This window comes from Bombina bombina, chromosome 1 (assembly GCF_027579735.1).
Source record: "Bombina bombina isolate aBomBom1 chromosome 1, aBomBom1.pri, whole genome shotgun sequence".
NCBI classification, from domain to species: Eukaryota; Metazoa; Chordata; class Amphibia; order Anura; family Bombinatoridae; genus Bombina; species Bombina bombina.
The window spans coordinates 916,803,903-916,831,240 of record NC_069499.1 but is presented as its reverse complement, the minus strand read 5'-3'; the positions used below and the strand labels follow the sequence as shown (position 1 = coordinate 916,831,240).

At 37.2% G+C, this 27,338-nt stretch overlaps 1 protein-coding gene and 1 pseudogene across 2 annotated transcripts in view; both read left to right on the top strand.

Annotated features, from left to right (window-relative positions):
• The window catches only part of NAE1 (NEDD8 activating enzyme E1 subunit 1), a 172,220-nt gene that overhangs the window by 9,457 nt on the left and 135,425 nt on the right, over positions 1-27,338 (top strand). For both annotated transcript variants that reach the window (XM_053704154.1, XM_053703323.1), the window contains exons 2-5: positions 2,900-3,003; positions 5,231-5,291; positions 6,909-6,939; positions 26,815-26,886. In XM_053704154.1, the coding sequence (XP_053560129.1) occupies positions 26,833-26,886 (54 nt within the window). In that variant the 5' untranslated portion in view covers positions 2,900-3,003; positions 5,231-5,291; positions 6,909-6,939; positions 26,815-26,832. The remainder of the gene's footprint in view (positions 1-2,899; positions 3,004-5,230; positions 5,292-6,908; positions 6,940-26,814; positions 26,887-27,338) is intronic.
• On the top strand, positions 22,757-22,874 carry LOC128646240 (uncharacterized; annotated as a pseudogene).

Below are 27,338 nucleotides of genomic sequence, written 5' to 3'. Positions count from 1 at the left end.
ATCAATTTTTCTTTGTTCTCATGCTATCTTGATTTGAAAAAGCAGTACTGTAAGCTTTAGAGCCAGACCATTTTTTGTTCAGAACATCGGTAGCACTTGCTGATTTGTGGCTAAATGTAGCAAACCAATCAGTAGCTCTACCAAGGTGCTGAACTGAAAAATGGGCCGGCTCCTAACCTTTTATTACTGCTTTTTCAAATCAAGATAACATGAGAACAAAGAAAAATTGATTATAGGAGTAAATTAGAAAGTAGCTTAAAATTGCATGCTCTATCTGAATCATGAAAGAAAAAATGAGGGGTTAGTATCCCTTTAAGGTTTACTTTGTGATACCATAGCTATACTGTAGAGAAAGACATGCATAGAAATATGTGCACAAGTATATGCTACTAAAATACAATTCAAGAATAAGCTCTCTCTCCCTTTGTTCAAATGCATATGAAAAAAACAAAACAGAAAACATTTTCTAAACATATATATATATATATAGTGTTGCCTGAGAGCGTTAAAGGGATATGAAACCCATGTTTTCTTCTTTCATGATTCAGATAGAGCATGCAATTTAAAGCAACTTTCTAATTTACTCCTATTATCAAATTTTCTTCGTTCTCTTAGTATCTTTATTTGAAAATTCAGGAATGTAAGCGTAGGAGCCCAGTCTATTTTAGGTTCAGCACCTGGGTAGTGCTTGCTGATTGGTGGCTACATTTAGCCACAAATCGGCAAGGGCTACACAGGTGCAGAACTAAAAATGGTCCTGCTCCTAAGCTTACATTCCTGCTTTTCAAATAAAGATACCAAGAGAACAAAGAAAAATTGATAATAGGTGTAAATTAGAAAGTTGCTTTAAATTGCATGCTCTATCCCAGTGTATCTCAACCGCGGTCCTCAAGTACCCCCAACAGGCCAGGTTTTTATTATAGCTGAACCAGTGCACAGGTGAAGTAATCAGCTGGTCAGTAATACCATAGTTACTATAATGAAAACCTGGCCTGTTGGGGGTACTTGGGGACTGTGATTGAGAAACAAATACTGTATCTGAATCGTGAAAGAAAAAAATTGTTTTGCATTTCCCTTTATTGTAAAACAAATAAATTGAACCTGGTGCAACAGTACAGTTTGTATACTTCGTACTAATGCTCACTGATAAGGACAGCTCTCTCATCTTTTGGTGGAAGTGAACATTCCCAAGCAAGCCTTACAAGGAACTATTTGTACATTTTGCACAAGAAAATGCATTTCATTTGAAAAAATGTATATTTTGAAATACCATTTTTAATAAACAAATGCTGAAAAAAATACTACAGTGTCTCTTTAAGAGAATGGGAGGTGGGTTGCAAGATAATTCTCTGAGAGCTACCTGCTGTGCACCACTGTAATAAACTGTATAAGTGATGCTTTATTTATCTGTAGGTGAATATGTGAGGACTGCACTGTACAAAAACATTACTCTAAAAGTCATATCCCACTACCTGTTCAGCTAATGTAATACAAGTGGCCCTCGTTTTACAACGTTTCAATTTACACTGTTTCAGAATAACAACCTTTTTTTCCAGTCATGTGACTGCTATTGAAAAGCATTGAGAAGCAGTGCATTTATTAAAATAGCCAGTACGTGGAGCTGTCCGCTTGTGTTGCAGCAAAGGCAAGCAAGCTGAAATTAATCAGTTTAACCAGACCTGAGCTATCGAGCAGATTTCAAAGGAATGGAAAATCAGTCCAGATTGGAATGCATAGAAAGAACTGTTTGCAGAAAAATGCAAGTGAAGTCTGTGTTGTGTGATTATTTTATTAGGTTTATAATGCTGTTTAGCAAATGTTTTTGTTCATTTAACTTAGTTTAATTATATATTCTGTGTTGTGTGATTATTTTATTAGGTTTATAATGCTGTTTAGCATTTAAAGTCTTCATTTCAAAGCTTTAAAAATAATGTATTAGGTGTTACTCATAACAATTTTGAGAGGGGCCTGGAACCTAACTCCCTCACTTTCCATTTACTTACATTATAAACGGTTTCAATTTACAACGGTTTTGATTTACAATCATTCCTTTTGGAACCTAACCCCGGCGTAAACTGAGGGCTACCTGTGTGTATCTATCTATCTATCTATCTATCTATTTATCTATCTCTATATATATATATATATATATATATATATATATATATATATATATATATTAGTCTTAATGGAAATATGTCCATCAGTATTCAAATCTCTGAGATGTAGGATACAACTCTTAGCAGCAATTCAGTAAAGCTTGTTTGTTTATTAAACTTGTCTATTTTAATGTGACACTATAGTGCAACACATATGTGTCTATATTATTTTCAAAAAGGATTAAACACATAGATAAATTCCTGCTGGTCCTGAGCAGGAAACAACTGTTGAGACAAATGGCAAGGGATGTCGGACAACCGCGTCAATCTCCAGCTTTGTTCCTGTGGGAGATGCAGTGTTTATTGTGTCTGAGTTGTACTTTACCTGTGTGTTTAAACCCTTTGCAGGAGTTATAGGGCCACAATAGTAAAAAGATGTAAATGCTCTAATTCGTTGACCCGTCACTGCGGTATGTTTAACCCCTTCAAATGGGTTAAACACATAGTAGAAGTGCAATTCGGCACCTGCAGAGTACTGCTGATTCCGAGTGGAAACCGCCTTGTTTCAGTCAACGGCGCTAGTTGCACGACTTGGATGTGCAACTAGCAGTTTCCGCAGGTCCTGAACAGCACTTCTAATGTGTGTTTCACCCCTTTGCAGGTGTTAAATACACAGTAGTGTAGGGTCAATAATCTAAGGGCTGATAATCTAAAGTTCTTTACTCTGGTGAAGTTATCTAAGAAGTCTCATCAGTACTGTGAGGTCCAGCTGTTAATCATGTCTAGCTCTTGTTTTGCAGGTTATGGGGTGATCATGGTCAGGAAGCCCTTGAATCTGCTCACGTTTGTCTAATAAATGCAACAGCCACTGGCACTGAAATTCTCAAGAACCTGGTACTGCCAGGTAAGTAATAAGCTAATGAGTTTTACTGTACGTGGAATCAAAATCCAACTTGTCTATGGGCATCTCTAATACCAGTGTTACCTGTAGATATGATAACTAATTTATAGTTAAATGTTTTTAAATGTTGGGAGCATTCAATGTTGAATGCCAAGAGTAAGATACAAAAAAAAAGAACCTGGCTACCTGAATAATGTAACGGGTCCATTAGGCCTAAGATTAAAAAAAAATGTATTAAGAAGCATTGCATAATGTTTATATATTTTAGACCCTGATATTTGTGTATTGCACTTTAACAGTAATAAATCTGGCACTGAAAATAGCTGAAAGCTGTTGACTGTGGCCATACTCATCATTCATTTGTAAAATGAATGCCAAATAACAAAGTATGGCACTTGCCATATTAAAGGGATATAAACACGTAAAAAAGCATTAGATCATTTTATTATTGTTCTATTGTTTGCATGCAACTATTTATTAACTCATGCAAAAGGTTTAAACACATAGTTACAGTCAGCTTCAGAGGAACAATGTACTACTAGGACATAGTTGAGCACATCTAGTGAGCCAATGACAGTAGGCATATGTGTGTAGCAACCAAGCACCAGATAGCTCCCAGTAGTGCATTGCTACTCCTGGGTCTATTTATGTTTGCTTTTCAACAAAGGATCCCAAGCCAACTAAGCAAATTAGATAATAGAAGTAAATTATGAAAGTTTAATTTTGACTTTAATGCACAATGTAGTTTTGAAATGCAACATTAAAATCATACCAAATAAGTTGTGCAGCCTTGTAGAGTGTACTGAACAGGGGTGTTGTTTCTCACAGATCTTGTATTCTTTAAGCATGTTATCCCTGCAGATCTCTCTGTTTTATCTTGCCAATACACGTTTTTGCACTGATATATATGTCATTCAAATGAGAAGAGAGGGTAAAGTACCCTGAAAGCAGTGTAATTTAATTTGTATGTGCTTCAAAAAAATATTATCAGTGCTTGGTGCTCCATGTCAAGATTTTTTTATCCCCTGGGAGATTCTCCATTTCAGAGAGCTTAAAGGGACATTCCAGCCAAAATTTGAGTCACATGGATGGATTTCAGTTTTGAATAGAAGCATTTTTGTCTTATATATGTATTAGCCAAAATGCTTCTGGTAAAAGCTATAGCTGTTTCAAATGTGTATTTAAGTGTGCAGCGTACATCAGCGTTTTAGTAGCACTTGCTCAGAGAGCCTTAGGTGCTTGTATGATCTGGTAATGACTCCATTTGTTTATAGCTGACATGATACAAACCCCACTGGCGCTCTGAGGAGCTGCAGTATTTAAAATGCTGGTGCACTGAGAATATTTAGCTATGCTTCACATGCACGTGCAGAGAAAAATGTTAACACTACAACAGGAATAACGTTTACTAGAATAATTTTTGCCTATATATGTATATTGCAAATATATTTCTATTCAAATACATAATTCATCTATGTGCATTTAAATTTTAGCTGGAATGCCCCTTTAATTATTTTCAGAGGATGCAGCTCTCTACTCCCTAGGACTTACAGGTTAGCCCCCTTTTTAGCTTATTGATTGAGGTCTGCCTATGTGAGGGTTGAGGCTTACAAAATTGTGTCCTATTTGAGATTCCCTGTCACAGAATATTTTCACAGTAGCTCTATTATAGTGAACAGCATAGAATCCAGGCCCTGCAATTCATACAATAAGTCCTTAGAAATAGTTCATTGCTGCTCCTGAGCCTATCTAGGTATGCTTTTCAACAAAGGATACCATGCATACAAAGTTAATTTGAAAATAGAAATACATTGAAAAGTCCTATAAAATTGCATGCTCTTCCTAAACCATGAAAGTTTAATTTTGACTTTCCCGTCCCTATAATTAATAGCAATCAGGGACCCTGGCATACAAACATGCTGAGAGAATGCCAGAAGTAATACAATGTCTAGCTTTAAAAGCAGTTTGAAACAGCAGGAGCCATAAATCAGAAGTAATAGATGGAATTGCTAGTTTACTAAAATGTGAGTTGATTTGTGCACGCATCTTCCAAGGGAGAAATGTACAGAATAAAACAATGAGGAAGTGTAGGAAAAGCCTAAATATTCTGAATATAAAAGACATTGAAGGGACAAACACACATCTGAGGTATTTATTCACTAAAAATCTGTGTGAGACAAACCTTTTCACTTGGTGATGTTTGATGCGCTTTTCCATGCTGGCTTTCTAGGTATTGGTTCCTTTACTATTGTGGATGGAAACATAGTCAGCGGGGAAGATGCTGGCAACAAGTAAGAACTTTTGATATTTACTAACAATGAAGGGTGCACTATGTTACATTTTTACTTGATTCAAAAATTGAACCAATTTGGTCTATTCCTGATTAAACCTGTACAAATTGTTTTTTCCCTTTTGGGACTCCACATTTAGAGAAGAAAATATGAAATAATTAACAAGATTCCTACCATTTACTTAAACAACATCATTTTAACATTTTAGTAAATGGAAATAGCCACTCAAACTTTCCAACAATTATTTTTCAAATGTTTTCAAACATATTGTGAGTAATCACTATGGCGAAGCAATAAAACACATAAATAACTGTGACAGTATATCATGTAAATGTATTAGATTACATATTTATTCATTTTTAACATTAAAATGTTTAAAATTAAATGCAGAATAAAAAAATGAGGAATTTCATGGCAGTTAAATGTAATCATAAAGCCGTACTCATTTCTGTTTTTATTAAATTAAACGTTTTATGCATAGAAAGAAAGCAAAATGTGACGTAAAAATATATAAAGCTTGTTCTTCAGATAAAGAGTAATGTGAAAATGGTAGGCTTTCCACTTTTAACCATGCTAAAATGTATCTGCCTTTGGATTTGATAATATTAAGGCAACTTCCTTAAAGGGACATGAAACCCAAAAATGTATTTTCATGATTTAGGTAAAACATACAATTTTAAACAACTTTCCAATTTACTTCTATTATTAAATTTGCTTCATTCTCTTAATATAATTTGTTGAAGGAGCAGCAATGCACTACTGGTTTATACCTGACCACATAGGTGAGCCAATGACAATCAGTATGTGTATATATATATATATATATATATATATATATATATATATATATATATATATATATATATATATATATATATATATATATACAGCCACCAATCAGCAGCTAGAACCTAGGTTATTTGCTGCTTCTGAGCTTACCAAGATAAACCTTTCAGCCAAGGATAACAAGAGAAGGAAGCAAATTAAATAATAGAAGTAAATGTGAAAGTTTTTTAAAATTGTATGCTCTGTCTACAGACATACTGATTTGCTGCATTAAGTCCTTTGCAATGGGGTTTGAATACTTATGACATTTTGAGGTAAAATATCTTTCTTTTTACATAGAGATGTTCAGGTGATATTTTCTAGTCTGCTTTTTACAGCTATGCTGCATCACTTTCAAGTGTTTCAACATTTGGGTATCACGGCCCTTTATTTGGAGACTGATAGCTACTAAATCTGTACACTGTATCCCAGATCCTAAATATACTATAGTTACTTCCTTTATCATAACTGCTTCTCAAAACCTACAGTAACTTGGAGCCTGTGTGTACAATGTCCCTGATAGATAAATAAGTAGCACTGCAGATGGCAGTACAGTATTTCGGTCTTTTAAAATCAGCCCTATTACCTGTAAAGGCTTGGTGGCCCTTTGAATGATACTTGTTGTCTATGGGTGGGTGATGTGTTCTAAAACAGAGGGAAATGTATTTATTGATGTAACACGTGCACCTAGAGATCTTAATAGTTGATATTGGGACCTCACTTTATTGTAATTGTTCAGCTCTTTTGTATTCATGCATTTGCCTAATTGGGTATCTTTCTCTCTCTCCCCAGCTTTTTCCTTCACAGGGGCACTATTGGAAAGGTAAGATAAAGGCAAGCAAGCAGACACTGTAGAGTAAATTAACACATGCAAGCTACAAAAGGCTGATAGGCAATAAGTAATGCTAAGACTGCACCCCTCATCAGGTGAAAATGTTCTGATCACAAAAAAAGGAGATGGGAATTAAGATTGAGGTTAAAAGAATGTGATTGTCCAGCTAAATTAAGTATTGCATTGCATTCCAAAGATCAATAAATACACTAAGGAGTTATCTCTTGATGGTAAAGAAATGGAGATTGGAGGCTGAAAATAGTATTTGTTGGTACATCTAATGTAAATGCATTGGGGACAATATTGCTATAACTCTCTATGAGGATATTCTCTTTGTAGTCACTATACATACTGTTTCTTCATTGAAAATGTAAATATTGGATATTTTTCCACACAGTAAGAGAATTGTGAAAGGTTTCTTTAACTGTAGAACTCAGAAAATGATTTATTGCTTAGAATATCCTTGTTTTAAAAATGTGTAAGTATGTCATCTAGACTAGCATTCAGTAATAATAATAGGGAACTAGATTTGAAATAATCCATTCTACAGGGTTTAACCTGGTATCAAACAATGAGCAATAGATAATACAGTAATCATTTTTTGTTAAATTATGCAATTAATATTTGCTTTGAAAACCTTAAAGGGACATGGAATCCAAAAATGTTCTTTCATTATTTAGCTAGAGAATACAATTTTAAACACGATTCCAGTTTACTTATATTACCTAATTTTCTTGGTATCCTTTGCTGAAAAAGCAACAATGCACTACTTGGAGCCAGTTAATATACTGGGTGAGCCAATCACATGAAGCATATATGTGCAGCATCCAATCGGCAGCTCCAGAGCCTACCTGGGTTTCCCTTTCAACACAAGATACCAAGAGAACAAAACAAATTAGATAAAAGAAGTAAGTTGGAAAGTTGTTTTAAATGGTATTCTCTATCTGAATCATGAAAGAAAAAAATTGGGTTTCATGTCCCTTTTAAGTAACAGTAATAACAGAAAATGTTATAATATTGCAAAGTATTATACTGCCCACAACTGGTTATGTTAGAATGTCACCTGGCAACATTTTCTATGTAGAACACCGCTGGGCATCGGTCCTGTGATTGGGGACTGGATAGATATTGCTGAGTGTGATGGGTGAGCATTGTACAATGAATACTGCCCAATAACCTGACCCTATGATAAGTAAGCAGTGGAAGTGTTTATTTAAAGTACATCCACTCTTTTGGTTGGAGAAACTTGGTGTTATATGCTTCCCATTAAAAGATTTTGTTAAATTAAATAATATAATGTAATGGTGTGCTTATACTTTAGGTCTGGTATACATTATTGTTTTAGAGGGCTCACATGGTAATGCCCAGAATTTTTTAAATAAGGTTTATAGTGAATCATAAAAGAGTAGTGAGAAGACAACATATATTTTTAACCTGTTATGGGTTTGAAGCAGCCATCGATGGGCAATATTTCGTAATACGTTTGTAATCGTGATTTCTATGTCAGTGGAGATAGTTACCCATCTTGTTGTTGCCCTAGCTTTATTTTTGCTGAATAACTGAGACATCTATAATTTTAGAATTATGTTTTAGATGATTTTTTATTATATATTAAATTACTCTTAGGTGGAAGTGTTTCCATTTTTATTATTATTTTATTTCTTTTTTAACCATCATATTTTAGCTTATATTATTATAGATTTTAATGGATCAGTGTAATATGTTCGGGGTAGACGAGGTTTGCTATCATGCGCCATGCGTGCCTGGCCTCACGGCAAATGGGCAGCACCTGCTATGTATATAGAAAGTTATGTTTCTTCCCAATGGCATGGAGAGTCCACAATTCCATTCAATTACTGTTGGGAATTCAGCACCTGGCTACCAGGAGGAGGCAAAGACACCCCAGCAAAGCTTAAGTATCCCTCCCACTTCCCATAACTTCCATTCATTCTTTGCCTTCGTAACACGGAGGAAGTGAAGATTGTGCTCTGAAGAAATATTGAACTAAGTCCTTTATGCTTCCCTTCAAGCAGGACTGGGGTAATACTGTGTCCATGTAATTCTCTTGAGTAAGAGTATTGGTAGCTGTTAGCTGCTGGAGGTTGCAGGGTAGTTCTCTGTTCTCTCTCCAGCAATCTATGCTAACACCTCACCCGGCAACCAGGGTTAGTTACTCTGCTTTCCTGTCTACTCAGGTCCCTGTCAGAAGTCTGGATGAAGCTGAAGGCCTTAAGGGTTGCATCTACATAGCAGCAATAGATCCCTGAGGTAAGTCCCATTGTATCTCCTTACTGGGAGGTGGTTTTCTGGGACAGAATGGATGGGTGACCAAGTGGGCACTGGTTTACCTCTGATGGGGACATTATAGTAATCATGGAGTCCCTGTGGTGGGATTTTGATATAAGAAGGTGATTGAAGGAGTCTACTCTGGGAGTTTATACACAGAGGACTCTGCAATCGGTGGTTCCCTCTGAGTAACGGTTATTATAGAGCCATTATGCCTTTTGCTTAGTATGCCTGGACTCTTTGCCTTTATTGCGGGAGTGTGTGCTAAGTCATGCTAGTTGGCCTGTATCTAACTTTATTTCGGTGGTGCTTTTTAAGAGAGCAGCAAGCCTTCAATCTTTAATGGTCGTATCTGTCTCTTTAATGGCGTTTTCCGCAATCGCTGCCTTACACCGGCACAGCTCGGCTTAGAGTAAGTCCCTTTCTCTTAGTGGATGGTATCTGTGAAACACTTTTAGATTTAATTGGCCATCTGGGTTAAAAGCCTTGACGCTTCGATTTCTGGTATGGGTTTTTTACCTTTATTGTTGAACCTGGAGAGGGCTGTTTGGTTTCACTTTTAGAGAGCGGCAGCATTCACTGCAGACAGCCGCTTAGCTTTAAGAGCTTTGTGTTCACACACTATCGCGGCTTATGTCCGTTTTTTTCACTTGATGGGGGCATGACAGCTACAAAATATCATAAGTAGTTTATTATCCCTAACTACAACTTGGGAGACAGAGGCTTGATCGCGGCTCAATGGGGTTAAAAGAATTTCCTGCCGCAGGCTGCTTTTGGCGCGCTTATCCACAGTGTCAGAGACTGATTTGTCTTCCAGTGAAATGCGTAGCCTATTGTATACAGTGTGGGTGCATTAAGCCATCAGACAGACGCTAGCACATAAGCTTTATTATATGCTAAGATGATAACTGGTGGTGGTTAATGTTCTTTAGGTCAACCCATTTCCTCACAGCATTACTTTCCAGAGGGAGAATTTATCGTATTACATATCAGAGGATTTTGTTCTATCAGTACCTGTACACTTGTGTTGGACTTTTCTGGGGGTCGATCCGATAAAAATCGTCGCCCGCAAAAGCCGGCGACGCCAATATTTACGCTGGTTTGGTATCACATATACGGCGTAACCTAGAAGTTACGCGCGTATATTTCTGCCGTCGCCCGTAGTTTTTTGGGCTATAGGCAGGTATACCAAACCAGCGCAGTTTGGTATCCAATATGCAGCGTAAGGACTTACGTGGCGAAAATGGAGAAAACTTACTCCATTTTCACCTCGCCACAAAAAGCAGCCGTAAGAAGCCTTACGCTGACTATTGGAGCCCCGTAACTCCCTAAACTGGCTGCTAAAATAAACCTAACACCTAACGCAGGCGCAATGTCTATCTCCCTGTCAACCGCGATCTTCTAAAATAAACCTAACGCATGCGCAGTCTATCTACCTGTCAACCGCGATCCCCCCCGAAATCCCTAATAAAGTTATTAACCCCTAAACCGTCTCTCCCGTACCCCGCCGCCAGCTATATTATATCTATAACCCCCTAAAGTGAGCCCCTAACACCGCCGCCATCTATCTTAAAATTATTAACCCCTAATGTAAGCCCCTAACACCGCCGCCATCTCTATTAAAATGATTAACCCCTAATTTAATCTACCTACCCCGCCGCCAGCTATATTATCTATATTAACCCTAAGTATATTATAGTTAATATAGGTATTACATTATATATATTAACTATATTAACCCTAATTATATTAGGGTTAATATAGTTAATATAGTTACTATAGTATTTATATTAACTATATTAACTCTATCTAACCCTAACACCCCTAACTAAATTTATATTAAATTAATCTAATTCATTTATAAACTAAAATATTCCTATAATATAGCTGGCGGCGGGGTACGGGAGCGACGGTTTAGGGGTTAATAACTTTATTAGGTTGCGGCGGGGTACGGGAGCGGCGGTTTAGGGGTTAATAGCTTTTTTATTGTTAGGATAGTGAGGGGGGATAGCGGATAGAGGGTTAGACGTGTCGGGCTATGTTAGGGAGGCGTGTTAGACGTGTCGGGCTATGTTTAGGAGGCGTGTTAGACAGTGCGGGTGATTTAGACTTTAGTTAGGTTTTATAGGCGCCGGCAGTTTCTACCGTGGCGCAAGTCACTGGCGACTCCAAAAATCTGTACTTACGCAGATTTCTGGACATCGCTGGTTTGTGAGACTTGCGCCACTTTAGCAAGTGACGGCGCCGCATATTGGATGGCTCGAGTTGCGAGCTGAAACTGCGGGCGACGTGGGTTCCCTCGCTTGCGCCGCAAACTGCGATCTATATCGGATCGCGCCCCTGGTGCGATGTTAATCCCCCATCTACGGGGTTTTATGTCTAGGGATAGCTATTTTCAGTCATAGTTTATTAGAAAAAAGGAAAGGATGTGTGCTGCATATTAATATGTTGGAGCAGTGATTTTCAACCTTTTTTTTGCCGTGGTACATTTTTTTACATTAAAAAATCCTGTGTACACCCACAGCTGCAGTGTGTGTGTGTGTATATATATGTGTATGTATATATATGTATATATATATATATATACACACACACAGCTGCAGTATATGTATGTGTGTGTGTGTGTATATATATATATATATATATATATATATATATATATATATATATATATATATATATATATATATATATATGTATATATATATATATATATGTATATATATATATATATATATATATATATTCACCCTGCTGCAGTTTAGTTCTGCAAATACCTCATCTGTTTTACCTTGTGTGTTGTCCAAAAATACGTGCAATTTGAATAATACAGATATGCTACCTACAACTTTAAATAAACTGCACACAAGAATCTTGTCTTTTAAATACTTTGGACTTGTTTTATCTTTTTTTAGTGCAGACTCTCAAAGTGCACAGTCCTAATTAAATATATATGCATCACTTGTATTTTGCATGCATTAACAGTGGACTCAAAATTCAGTAAATGAGCTGCTACACACAGTGTCTCTGTGTGCGTACATAATCTGTATGTGTTTTAATTTAGGCAGCAGAGTTTTCCACTTTAGTCTGCTCTGCTCTCCAGACTGATCAGATAGAACTGAAAATATTCTGCGTGTCGGCTGGTGTTAGCTCATCCAAGAACACTGTGTCCTGCTCTCCCCCCTCTAACCCCCCCCCCCCCCCACCTAGTAAATCACATCCACAGTCAGAATCTGATAGGCTACGCTGCGCTATTTAGCTTCCTTTCCAGGTGACATGAGTCAGACTTAGCGCAGAAGAGACGCGCTGCACTACTTGCACAACCACAGTGGGACCCAAACATACCTGACATGTCACGGTGTGGGGGAGGAACCTGCTGGTGAAAGTTTTACAACATTCACTTCTTTCCCACAGCCTGTGTAAAGTAAACATGAGCACTAACGAGTTGTATCTGATCTGTGAATAAGTGATTCACTTATTCACAGATCAGATACAACTCGTTAGTGCTCATGTTTACTTTACACAGGCTGTGGGAAAGAAGTGAATGTTGTACCCTTACAATAACCCTAACACTTTACCAGTCCCCGCCTAACTCAGCATTGACCAAGCTTTTTAGAAGTGACTGAGCACTCAGAGTCTGTCTTACTTGTCAGAGCTTAGCGGCATGCAGTTGTTCATCACTTCTCTCCAGATTCCAGAAGACACTAGACTAGAGCAGGGACACGGCACGTGTAGTCACGTGTGCCAAAAAGCTGACTGGCCATGTGACTGCAAACGTCGGTCTCATCATGCACTGGGTCTGAATGTGGTCATTTGATATATGTGACCAATAATATTGCTTAAAAAAAATTACAAAAAAATTGCAGAGCAGCCGGGGAATGCCAGAGCACACCTGAAGATCTGTCACGGCACACTGGTTGAAAAACACTGTGTTGGAGCATATGTAAAGACTTGGTTTTATGTTCTGTATTAGTTTCTTAAAGGGACATTAAACACTTTGAGATGGTAATATAAAATGATAAATTGTATATAATAAAACAACTCTGCAATATACTTTCATTATTTATTTTGTCCTCTTTGTCTGTAATTCCATTCTGAAATTGTGAGCTTTTCAGTTCCTGTTAGAAATGGAAGTGCAGAACACTGTTTAAATCCAGCACAACCATTGGCTGCACACTCTAGTGACCTATTTATAATTGACCCTAATTGGCCACAGCAGAGAAGGTAACACAAGTTACAACATGGCAGCTCCCAGTGTTTTATAGACACTAAAACTTTACACTTATTTTGTCACTTTTTAAACAACTAAGGAAACTTTAAAAAATACATCTACATGTTAGTCATGGACTAATCTTTTCTTTGAATGCATCATTCTATCTAGCATGTATTTAGTGTTTAATGTCCCTTTAAACTTATTAGCAGGGATTTCTTAGTATTTGATACCATCTTGTGGCAGTTTAATGTAATTACTCTATTAAATATATTTTTCTTGTTTTTCATGGAAAGAATATTCTATCTGCTTATCTTTTATCTTGTATGCTACATATTAAGGAATACAATTTTTTGGGCATGATTCTCCTTCTCTAGGATTATCATTTCCTATCCTTAAATCATCACAATTTTTTATTTATACTTTCCTTCCCCTTTTATAGGGGACGATATGATTATAGATCTCAGATTTATACTTTATCTATATGTCCGTTTTGTTTTAATTTATGGGTATGTCAGTATATAGCTGGGTTATAATACAATATATTTAATAATTATCCTTTAAACTAAACCCCAATAAAATGCATATACAAAACCATAAAATTAATATAACATTCCTAAGTTCTTTTTATTAGTTAATATTTATAGACACATTGAAATATATTTGTAGAAAACCAGATATGAATCAATACTATACACGTTTAAATTATTAAAATATGCTATGCAAAGATCATAAAAGTTTACCTTATTTATTCACAATTGAATTGTATTAAAATACCACAATGAGACCAAGATATAAGCCACTAACATTCAAGCAGTACAATCAGCTATATAGCCACAATTTATCTTATAGAATTCCAATTTAAAACATCAGAAATTGTATATATTATTTGTGCCAACAACCAAACTCCTATGCCAATTTATCTAAGCTGAAATAAATTCTTAATTACTTACAAATAAGACCAATTCGAATATATATATATATATATATATTTGCAAAGATAAATTACTCCGCACTAAGGATTAGTTTTAAAATACACAGGCTATGAAATACAAGGTTAAAATACAATTTATTCCTTTAAAGGGACAGTCTAGGCCAAAATAAACTTTCATGATTCAGATAGAGCATGTAATTTTAAACAATTTTCCAATTTACTTTTATCACCAATTTTGCTTTGTTCTCTTGGTATTCTTAGTTGAAAGCTTAACCTAGGAGGTTCATATGCTAATTTCTTAGACCTTGAAGCCCACCTCTTTCAGATTGCATTTTAACAGTTTTTCACCACTAGAGGGTGTTAGTTCACGTATTTCATATAGATAACACTGTGCTCGTGCACGAGAAGTTATCTGGGAGCAGGCACTGATTGGCTAGACTGCAAGTCTGTCAAAAGAACTGAAAAAAGGGGCAGTTTGCAGAGGCTTAGATACAAGATAATCACAGAGGTTAAAAGTATATTATTATAACTGTGTTGGTTAAGCAAAACTGGGAAATGGGTAATAAAGGGATTATCTATCTTTTAAAACAATAACAATTCTGGGGTAGACTGTCCCTTTAAGTCTGCTAATTACAGCAACAATGGATGTTTGTTTTAAAATTTTACCTATATTTAGCAACCTCTTATATTTTACCAGATATAACCAAATCGATATTCAGCTTCCAATATTTCTCAATAGGTCCAATTTCACCTCAGAATACAAAAGGAGTGTTTTGCATGTGGAAAAGTAAGGGTAGCCATAATGCCTTTTGGATCTTTTCCAGATAAGCCCCGCCAAAAAGTTAACCCCCGCCAAAAAGTTAACCCCCGCCACCCAAAAAAGATTATTAGCTAGCGCCCAGAGTGCATTGCTGCTTACAGTTTTTCGAGAGTGAAATTTTTTTTTTTTTTTTAAACAATTTTTATTGAGGTACTCAAAATAGGCATACAAACAGCATAGGTATGTAACAAAAATGGCATACAATAAGTTTTCTGAAAGTGTTACATAATAGAACATAAACAAATCAACAAAGTTAGTATGCAGTGCCTATATAAAGGGGAACCTTCCCTAATCCACGCTAGAGGTCCTTCATGAACCAAGCATAAGGGAAATAACTGAAAGTGAGGGAAGGTAAAAGGAAAAAGAGAGACCACTCTTGGATCTCATCATTATGACCTCGGATTTTGTAGGTTATTTTTCTGTGATGCTATATTTCTTCGGATTGTGAAAAAAAATGATAATGCTAGGCAATCTTGCTAGGCTTGGGAGGAAAAGTAATGTCAATAATATTTTGTATTGCAAGATATAGTTATAAAAAAGGAAATTAAGGTGCGGTATTGGTTAGAGAAACTGCATAGTTAACCCTCCTGGTATAGGAGGTGCATTGTGGGGGGGGGGGGGAGGGAGCGTTAATTTGAGTGTGTTAAACGAAATATATAAACAAAGAACCATTTCTATTCTAAGAGTTTCACGAGCATCAGGGTTATAAGAGGACACATGGGAATGGGCTCGTTGAAAGATGAGTCAATGACTTACTCTGCACAAGAAGGCCTAGATGTTTCAGGCATTAAACCTAGCACTGTTTGAGTAGCTCATTTATAATATTGTGAAGAGGGAGACTATATGAAATAGCCACAGTGTAGGTCCAGCCCCCACTAAGGCTTTTTTCTTACATTCTAGATAGCTGTTATAAGGATCATACAAGATTAAATGTCTAACATAGGCAAATAAGTAAATAAAAAGAGAGTCTACTGTTCCCCTATACATATTATATAGATACATTACATACTGAACCAATATATAGCAGGTCCCAGAGTATGACCAGTGAGTACAACTAATAAAAAGAAGATATGCCCAGTAGCTGCAGAAGTAAAGATGCTCATTCTACATAGACTTTACATTATATGGGGTATACAATACATAATCATCAATGGGTCCCCAGGATATCAAGTATATAGCAATACTCTACAGTGTTCCAAGGGACATTGTATCAGTGCCCAAATTGTTGGTAATGTGAAGCCCCAATAAGTAAGCTCAAGTCAAGAATATAAAAGAAAAAATAATGAGCAAACAATATCAATATGACAGTGGGAAAAATCTATCCATCCGCAGACCCACCAATTATAATTAACTGATAAACTCCACTAGGTAAGCAGAGAGCATAGTTTTATATAAATAAGTTTATATCCCAGCAGTACACTGGACAATATAACAGGAGGGTGGACCATTCAGATATGCAGGCAGTACTCTATACATTATTTGCTTTAACTGTAATTTCAAGACAGGAACTTGTATCAATAAACATACTGAAATACAGAGAGCTGGGTCACTCTCAAGTAAAACAGTTGAACATAACTCCTCAGACATGTATAGGAAGTTTAGGAGATCAATGTCCAGTTACATAGGTGGGGAAATATACGGGAAGATGTAGTATCAATCTGCTACAGGGCATGGGCCCTATGCCCTGCAGCATTAGACACAAAGTGCCATTGTTCAGCACAAATGTAGGATCTCTATTATTCAGTAAAGTCATACCCAACTCAGTTCAAATTTGACCCGTCTTCCCTATTTCTCAACTATGCTGTATATATGAAAGATCAGGTAGGAGCAGTTACAGTCAGGGATAGGGGTTCATCATCCCCACACTTTAAATTATCACTTACATTACATATTGCCTTATATTTCAGCAGGGTAGATCGTTTGGAGCTAGTGTGCCTGAATCGTGAGTACTGTACTTGGTATGTGTATCAAGCCTAATCCCATGCTAAATGTTATCGATGTGTTCTGAGCATTTATATCATTTCCCCATGGAGGCACTGTAATATATAGTAGAAGTGAGTATAAAATTCTAACTTTAAGAGCCTGGCAAATATTGGGTCTTGAAAAAGACGTTAGAAAACAAGAAAATAATGGGTAAACATTCATGAATTGAAAACTATATAAAGCACACAGCAGCAAACAGAGACAACATGGAAAACATAGTCACAAAATAGATTGTAGAGAAATCCCAAAAGGCTGCACACATTTCTCTCTCATTGTCGGCATGAAGTCTTTGTGGTAGTAAAAGAGAGTGTCAGCAATGCCCTAGCATAGTGAAGGGGGTTATCTATGTTAGAGAGCACAATGAAAAAATAAAAATAAAAAAAAATAACAATATTGGGTAGTCTTAACATGCAGGCTGAAAGTCCTGTGTTATATGACATAAATATATGCAGGAAGTATAGTAAGCTGCAGACATATAAGTACAGACCTATAAGTGTTATGAGAGGAAATGCTTAAATTCTATTTATATGACAATGGGTGCGAATAACCAGTGAGGGGCCTGTAAGTGGAAAGTAGTATCTATACATGCTAACTAGAAAAGTGATGGTCTAGCCCCATTCAGATATACATATAAATGCGTATACATAGCATTACATTTAATTTCTATTGATGCCCCAGTGAATATAGCAAAACATAGGGGTCAAACAAATTTTCAAATGTTCAAGGGAGCAGCTTATGTTAATCGGCAAACATACAGTTCCTCAACTCAGCACTCGGGAGTACAACCACAGGGCTACTGTACAAGGAGTCTTATTGCTATAATATAGCGGTAGCTAGTGAAGTACGTGTATGAGCGCGGCAAACATCTCCATTAGGCTATGAGGGAAGAAATGGTCAAACTTAACGCGGATAACCCGGGTTACCACCAGGATCCCACTTACTCAAGGGGAGAAAAATTGTAAAGAGCGTTGCATAAATCTGTACCGGAGCTAGTATTGCAGACTCTAAGGCAAGGAAGAAAACATGCAAATCATTGTCATTGTCATTGTAGTAGGATGTGCACTGTGCAGCTCTAAGGTCCCGAGGCCATCCCCATAAGCCCTGGTAGGAATCACCTGTATAGTAAAGTCGTTGAGACTGTGTAGCATAGCTGGACCGGGCACTGTATGTGGGGTTGCACTAACTGGTATAGCTTCTAGGCTTGTGATCGCGCTCTCTGCTCTTCCAGCCGACACACAGATGTAATGAGCTGGCGGCTTCCCTGTGCTAACGGTCTGATCTTCTGCAGATACACTAGCAGTAGGAGGTAGGCACCAGGGCCCCAAAACACCGCTCCCACCGCATTCTATCAAGATGTGCTCGGTTGCGTCTGGATGTTGAGGATGGCAGATGCCGTTATTGTTAGCTGACGTGTACAGCTTGTCAGCCAAGGCAGCATGGTGGCTTTCAAGCAGACACCGCAGCTCCTCTAGGAAATAGGACGCAACCTCCATGTTTAGGGCTTGTTAGGAAACGTTAAGTATGAGTACGTTCTAAGCTTCATGTAAGTTCAGTGGATAACTGGAGGCTTGTGAGTAGAATGAGTTATCCACAAAATGGCGGTTCCCGCCCTGCAGACTAAAAAAAAGGCAGCTATGTTCTTCAGTGTGTCGCTACTTCCAGGGTCCTATCGGAATAATCCCAGCCACAGTACTTACAGTCTCCAAGTGCAGAGTATTGGCTCAGGTTTAGGATCATCCAGTTCACCTTGCCCTTACTGTATAGGATAGTAGTGACAACTCGGTGCAGACTCACCGGCCCCTTAACGGCTCGTAGCGGCGATATATCAGTTCTTAGGTTTATTCACACAAAAGTTAGTCAGAAAGACTTAGCGGTATATGGAAAAACCCCTAATTTAGGATCCTGGAACCGGGAGCTGCACCGAGACACGTCCGTCCAGCTCTATAGTTGGCCCCGCCCCCTCGAGAGTGAATTTTTATTATTATTAATATAATTATTTCCTTTTTAGGATCTTTTCCAGATGAGCCCCGCCAAAAAGTTAACCCCCTCCACCCAAAAAAGATTATTAGCTAGCGCCCAGAGTGCATTGCTGCTTACAGTTTTTCGAGAATGAATTTTTATTATTATTAATATAATTATTTGTATTTTAAAAACAGACACAGAAGTATAAATTGCAAGACAGGATAGGAAGCCTGACTTATAACCAGCAATACATTTTGTGTTACTTCAACTCTTGTCTTGGATCCCTGGCGCAAAGTTTTATTATTTTATTTTTCACATGTTTGGGGTTTGTTAGTTCGTGTTTGTATCACAATCTGGAGAGTAAAGATTAAGTTGGAGTGTGATGTGAAACTTTGCATAAAGTTCTGCACCGGGAGAGTGTGAGACCAGAGAAAGCTCAGACTCCTATGGCAGGATCCCTTTTTCGCTGAGGATTTAGTGAGTGTTGAGTCCTGGTATGGGCAGGCAGGAGCCTGAGCCGTGACTGCATGCATGGTCACACAGCTGTGTGCAAGGTGACATCTGGGGACCCAGTGACAGCAGCCAGCAAGCTAAGGGTAAGTGGGGAAAGAGTGGGAAATCAGATCTTGACACTTTAACCCATTAGCTGCCATAGGGATCTGCTAATCATTGCAGTGCTGTCAGATAAGGAGTTAACGCTTTGTGTACTGGGCGACATTAGTTTTGTCCTGCAGACAACGAGATATGTGTCAATAACCCCAGGGTTGCATGGAGATTCTTGTAGCAATATAATAGTTGCATGCATGCATTAAATTGGAGCTGTCAAAAAGTGGCGGGGCTTAACTTTTCGCGCGTGCACTTTTTGCATTAGTGGCGGGCTTATCTGGAAAAGATCCTGCCTTTTTGTAACTGTATTTCAAACGCAGCCAATTTCAGTTACCAGTTAGCAGACAGACAGCAGCCATCCCTTTACTATCCTATGCTTGGGGTTTTATAATGTGATATAACCCCACCCCTTTATGTTCTGTACCATCATTGGTGAATTGGTTTGGGAGGCCCTTCTAGCTGAACATCTCATTGGACACCTGGGAGGTCTTATCGGATTGGCCCTGGGAAATTTCATTTTTAACAGCCAAAGGCCTTCTGGCTGTAATACTGGATTTTGACCATCGGGGACAGCAGACCGAGAAAAACAGTTTCATTTTTAATGTTTCTATATAGTAAAAACATTGCTTTAAAATGTTCATTTAAAATGCCATAATTTCTTTATATTAATCAGTTACATGTTCAAATACACATGGGTCACACAGTATCATTTATCCTGATCATTTTAAAACCACATGTGAATGTATTTCACTTATAATGTATAAAATGCATTTAAACCATATTTTCTATGAAACAATTTAAGGATTATATCTTCATCCTGGATTTAATTTCCTTTTTCAGCCATCCGCTCAACATCACATACATGCTTTGAGATCAGCAAATATATGTGGTTTTTATACAATTATATCTACATTGGATTATTATCCCATACAGATTAATATTTCATATCTGTATGTTTCTTTTTAAGTGTATAAAACACATAGGATATTATTTAAAGTACCAATTATCTGTGTACTTACTAGGCGCCTGAAATGAAAGAAATAATTGTTAGAAATGTTAAACGTTCATATATCTATTTGCAATATTTATCAATCTGAGCAAATATTTATCTAATATGAATGTTATTTGTCTCTGCTTCTTAGGTCTACAATCTCCCATATTCATATGAAACCCAGCATTTCACACATTGTTCTACAAGAAACAAAACTATACCAGCTGTACATAAAAAAGAATTGAATTTAAATATCTACACTGTAAACGTGTCTTTTGCCTGGCCAAACTTCCATTGTCTAGAATTTGTGGATTCAAACACAATAGGGGCCCCACATCTTTGTATATATTTAGGCCATGTCTGATAAGTTTATCACTCATCTTGGTATACACATCTGAGGGGTTTCTGTGACTTAGATAATAAGACAGAAGTTTTCTCTTTGAAATAACTTAAATGTTATCTTAATTAGGAGAAGTGTATCTTATGTCTGATCAAAGATTTACAATATACAAACTGTAGATGGCCATCTCTTTTGAAGTGATTTGCCCTTCTTTGAAATGACAGTCTGAGATTAACTAGGCCAATTGTCTTTTCGAAAATTACTTTGAAAACAATTTCTTTTGATGATTGGGACACATGCCTATGCTGTATTCTGTGTATTCAAAAGAAGTGGGTGCTAAATTACACACTATGACATTTGGAGTTTTACAAATAAAATGAATTATTTGGTGTATACAACCATCTATATATATTAAACAATATGTATATATACATTATTTAATAACATTTACAGATCATCTGACAGGTAAATTATAACACAATGCTATAATCTCCCTCATCTTGAGGAGATTTTCGGCTAATGCCTGTTGCATTATGTATGATCTATGTGAAATACATCTTTCTTTTAGTGGATTTAAAGTCACTAGCATGTTTTATTTTTACGCTATTTTATTTACATGGGCACAATAATATATCATGTATTATCCTATGTAAAATTAACATTTTCCGTAGTGACTAAAGATATTTATTTTCAAGTTACCTTATTTCATGTATACGGACACTTGATTATAATCTTCTCACATGAAGGGGAGATTTTCTGTTGTTGTCTGTTGCAACTTAAGGGGTAATGCTGTGTCTATGTAATCCTCTTGAGTAAGAGTTTTGTTAGCCGTTAGCTGCTGGAGGTTGCAGGGAGGTTTCTCTGTCCCCTCTCCAGCAATTTGGGCTAACCCCCAATCTGGCAACCAGGGATAGTTACTCTGCTTTCCTGTCTACTCGGATCCCTGTCCGAAGCCTGGATGAAGCTGGCAGACCTGTGCGTGCGGTAACTACTCCACATCAAGATCCTAGAGAATTGGTCCTTGTTTTTACTTTAGATGCATTACAGACATCAGAGGTCTCTTCGTGCCTTTTATTTCCTCAGTGAAGGGTCTAAGTAAATAGTATATCCTTTATTCAGGATATCTGTTATGAGCAGTTAAGCCCCTGCATGTCTGTGAGGTAATTGTGTAGACACAAACATTGTCCTTATGGGAGACATGGATATAATGGACCTAGGATAGGGGTTCAGTATCTTCCCTTATCACGCATATAGAGCCTTTGAACTAGCTCTCTTGACAGACACTGCTTGCAGGGTGGTATCAGTTTATTATAGCAACCGCCACACAATGGCCATGGGGGAACCCCAGTGATCAGTATCTGTTGCGATTATACACAACACAGAACTATTATATATTATTATATTATATACTATTATAATAGTATTATATTATATTTTATACTATTATAGGCATATTGACTAGGGGCATAAAGCCTTTATTTTCACTGGGTGTGTGTATGGAACTTCTCTTTTTGTGACACTGCCGACTTGTCAGCCTTAAATGTATGTTGCTTATAGGTGCCCAATGGTTACTCTGCTGGACACATCGCTACGGCTCCCTTGTTCAATGGTCTCTGCTTTGCGGCAATTTATGCGGATAACAGAATGTATGCTGCCTCAGTGCCGGATCCCCTGGAGCCTACGGACACTCCACCTGAATGCTCCCGATCTTGTTTGATCTCGGAAGCTAAGCAGGATCGAGCCTGGTTAGTACTTGGATGGGAAACCGCCTGGGAATACCAGGTGCTGTGCTGCTGCCCCACGCAATGACTCATACTGCGACTGGAACAAGTTGACAGGAGAGTCCATGGACGCATCTTAATTTGTCTGCTTCTTTACAAAAGTGGGTTAACAGGTTCTCCTTTTTATTTTTATTATGTGGGGTCTTAACTCTGTGTTGGGCTCAGTTCAGTTAGCGCGCTGTGGAGTGGAAGGCCGTTGCTTGGGGCGTGGCCTATCTCTGACGTCCATACTGATTATGGATGTGCCTTTTCTTTCATCCTCATGCCGCCTAACTCTTTTTTGGGGGCAATCGCTATATGCGCCCTTAGTTTTTTTTTATCTAAGTGGGGGTTAACTCATTCAGTACCATCCCCTTTTATACAGCCAGAGGGCGTATTTTTTAGAGCAGCTTCAGGTGCCCTTCTTTGTCGGGCTAGTGCAGTCCTATTTCCCATCCCTGTATATAACCTCTCTTCTGCCTGAACATAGAGGTGTCAGGTTAATAGGTCCGAGTAATTCCAGGGTTGACTCTCTGTCAGCGGCTCTCCTGATGTGATTGGGACTGCTGTAAAGGGAAAGGTTTAATAGTTTTCTTTTCATAGACAGTGCTTAATACGTCTTTTTGTATGCCTTTTTATATGTAATTTTATTGTGAAAAATTACTTGTGTGCATGCTTTATTTTTTAGTACCGTTATAGTTCCTTTTTATACCCGTTTTTACTGCCATCTAGTGGTGGTTTTCTGGCATTACTGAAGTATATTGTGACATTTTTATAAGCATCATGTTCTGCTTATACAGTACTATCCTTTCTACTGGATTCCTTCTCCCCCCCCCCCCCCGTACTTCTGAAGATCTGATGAAATAATTTATATATAGAATATTCTTATCCATTGTGATTTTTTTTCCCTTCTACCATTTTAAAGATACGGTAATCTCTCTTATATTGAGGTGATTTTTTTTCTAATATCTGTGACATTAGGTATTGCCCTATGTATCTTATATCTACTTCTTAGCTATTTTAGGTATATGGACACAATATTATAATCTGTCTCCTATTGAGGTGATTTCTACAAATGTCTGCGACATCATGTAGTGTCCTATGTAACATATACATATTTCTTAGTTATCTTAGGACACTAATATGTTTATTTTTCTGTGTTGTTTTTCTATGTTGTTTATATGGACTCAATATTATAATATCTCTAATTTTGAGGTGATTCCTACTAATGTACGTGACAACATATTTTTTTCTTAGTGATATTAGGACACTAAGATGCTTCATATTAACCTATTTTATGTATAGGGGCTCAATAATTTTCTCCTTTCATTCTGAGGAAATTTTGGCTAATGTATGTATCATTACTTCTTGTCCTATGTGAGATCCTTTGTTTTCATAGTGATCTTAGGATTTTAATAGGTTTATTCTCTTCAAAGTATATGGGTTTCCGATATGTTCTGAGAAAATATTCTGCCCAGGACTGTCGCTTCATGTTTTTGTCCTATGCCAAGTCATATTTTTCTTAAATGGTTTTGGGACACTAATTTGTGTATGGTTTCCTCGATATAATTTTTCTCATAAGTTACGCGGTTTCTTTCTAATGACTGTTACAACTTATGTTGTCTTTTGTACAATCATATTCTTCTCTACTAAAGTTTCTCAGTGGTCCATAGGAAGAGCATCAGCCTAGCAACCTGCAGACGCTAGTGCAATTCCCAACATGTGACAAGCTGTACATGCATGTGTGGGGCTTTAACAGATATGATGCCCTAAGTTAAGGCGTGTTACTGGGCCTTTAAGGACAAAGCTTCCAGGGAACAAATCTGTAAGTAACTTATTTGTCCTCTTTGCATGCCTTTTGGTCTGTTAACAATCTTGAGTTTTTCTTTTGGGAGAAAGGTCTTTCAAGTGGTGGTGCCTTCAGTTTAGGTCCGCCTGCCTTAGTTCTCCCTCCCTGGCTATTCTGTGTCCTCTCTTGCTTGGGTATTGGTTTCCCAACAGTAATTAAATAGAATTGTGGACTCTCCATGCCATTGGGGGAAAAAAAAAAAATGTATGCTTACCTGATAAATTATTTTCTTTCCTGGCATGGAGAGTCCACAACCCACCCTTTTAAAATTTTCCTTCCATAAGGCAGGGAGAGTCTGCGACTTTATTCATTACTGTTGGTTAATACAACACATGGCCACCAGAAGGAGGCAAAGATACCCCAGCCAAAGGCTTAAATATCCCTCCCACTTCCCCTATCCCCCAGTCATTCTTTGCCTTTCGTCACTATAGAAGGTGGCAGAAAAGTGTCGGAAGATTTGGATAGTCCTGTAATGGGTATGTTCCCTTCAAGAAAGGACTGGAGTTTTAAGTAATCATGTCAACCTCTCAGTGAGAGTATTGATGAAAGTTAGAGTCTGGAGATGCCGGGAAAATGTTTCTGCGAACCCATCCAGACTGTCGCCTAACAGCTCCTGAGCAATCAGTGTTGACGAGAACAAAGAAAAATTGATAATAGGAGTAAATTAGAAAGTTGCTTAAAACTGCATGCTCTATCTGAATCATGAACGTTTAATTTTGACTATACTATCCCTTTAAGTTTTGCTGGGGTGTCTTTGCCTCCTCCTGGGGGAAAGAGCTGAATTCCCAACAGTAATTGAATGGAATCGTGGACTCTCCATGCCAGGAAAGAAAATAATTTATCAGGTAAGGATACATTTTGTTTTTAAGCGAAAATGCCCACTACCTGCAATGGAATAATTGCTTTGAACTTTCATTGAGGATGTTGTTAAGAGTGCTAAAATATGCTTCTCTATATTGTATATGATGCTGAGACTGCACTGGGCCTTTTAAAGTTTCCATTTGAGTCCTTCTCAAAGCATTGAAATCATGCCACTCTCCCTTAATACACACCGTTTTCTATAGTTGTGCTCTGCTTTTGGTCCGTTTCATCCTTCACAATACACATTGAAGGGTAATGGTTTTTGTGCTTTGATGTGGTGATTTTTCTTCTTTAATCAGAAGTATGGATGTAACACACATGTATCTTTAAATATTTTTCTTTAAATTGATGTTCTAAAATTTTTATTTCTCGGTATACTGACATGAGAACCTGTTGTTGGCGTTCATTAAAGGGACATTAAACACTAAATACATGCTAGATAGAATGATGCATTCAAAGAAAAGATCAGTCCATGACTAACATGTAGATGTATTTTTTAAAGTTTCATTAGTTGTTTAAAAAGGGACAAAATAAGTGTAAAGTTTTAGTGTCTAAAAAACACTGGGAGCTGCCATGTTGTAACTTGTGTTACCTTCTCTGCTGTGGCCAATTAGGGTCAGTGTTTAATGTTCCTTTAAGAGTTTTGAATTAAAAAATTGATGATGTTAAAGGGACAGTCAACTTCAGAATTTTTGTTGTTTAAAAAGAAAGATAATCCCTTTATTACCCATTCCCCAGTTTTGCATATAATAATAATACACGTTTTACCTCCATGATTACCTTGTATCTAAGCCTCTGCTGACTGCCCCCTTATTTCAGTTCTTTTGACAGACTTGCATTTTAGCCAATCAGTGCTCACTAGGTCACTTCACGTGCATGAGCTCAATGTTATCTATATGAAACACATGACCTAATGCCCTCTAGTGGTCAAATTGCATTCAGTCTTCAAGGTTTAAGAAATTAGCATATGAACCTCCTAAATTTAGCTTTCAACTAAGAATACCAAGAGAACAAAACACAATTGGTGATAAAAGTAAATTGGGAAGTTGTTTAAAATTACTTTCCCAATTTAAATCATGAGTTTTTTGCGACTTGACTGTCCCTTTAAGGCAAAGTAGTTTTGTCTGTACCCAGCAATATTTTTTGTTTTTTTAAGTTTTAATCTTTATAGTTTTTCCACATGTATTGCATTATTCAATAGAATATATTCCATTTTTATGCATGATTTACTTACGCTCTTTCTTTGCAATGTTATTTCACACAGAATCGGGCGCAAGCGGCAATGGAACTTTTGCAAGAATTAAATGATGATGTCAGAGGATATTTTGTTCCACAGGTATGAAAGAGTCCGCATGTGATTAAACAGATGGTTTTGGGGGGATCTATATTGTTCAAATTAACAAAGTGGAAAATTGTCACCTCCAAATAAATATAATATATAAAAGAAAAATTAAGAGATAATTTAGCATATCGATGACTAATTCGGCTTCCTCCAATCATTGCGTTGCCCCACGAGCTGGAAACCAAACGGGGCACACAACGATGCGGGCGGAGTATCAGCGTTATTTTTTTTTTTTAATAATAATAATTTTTATTGATGACAAAAAAAGAAAATGTTTACAGTACAAATAATATGCCAGATATTCAGATCATATGAGATCACAATTTCTTTTCCCCCTTATTGTAAGGTCACTCTTGGACCAGATGAGTTGTATTCAAAGGCCAGGGGTTAGAGTTAATTAGAAAGAAGTAAACATAAAGTAAAAAAAGGTTGCATCCAAAGGGAAA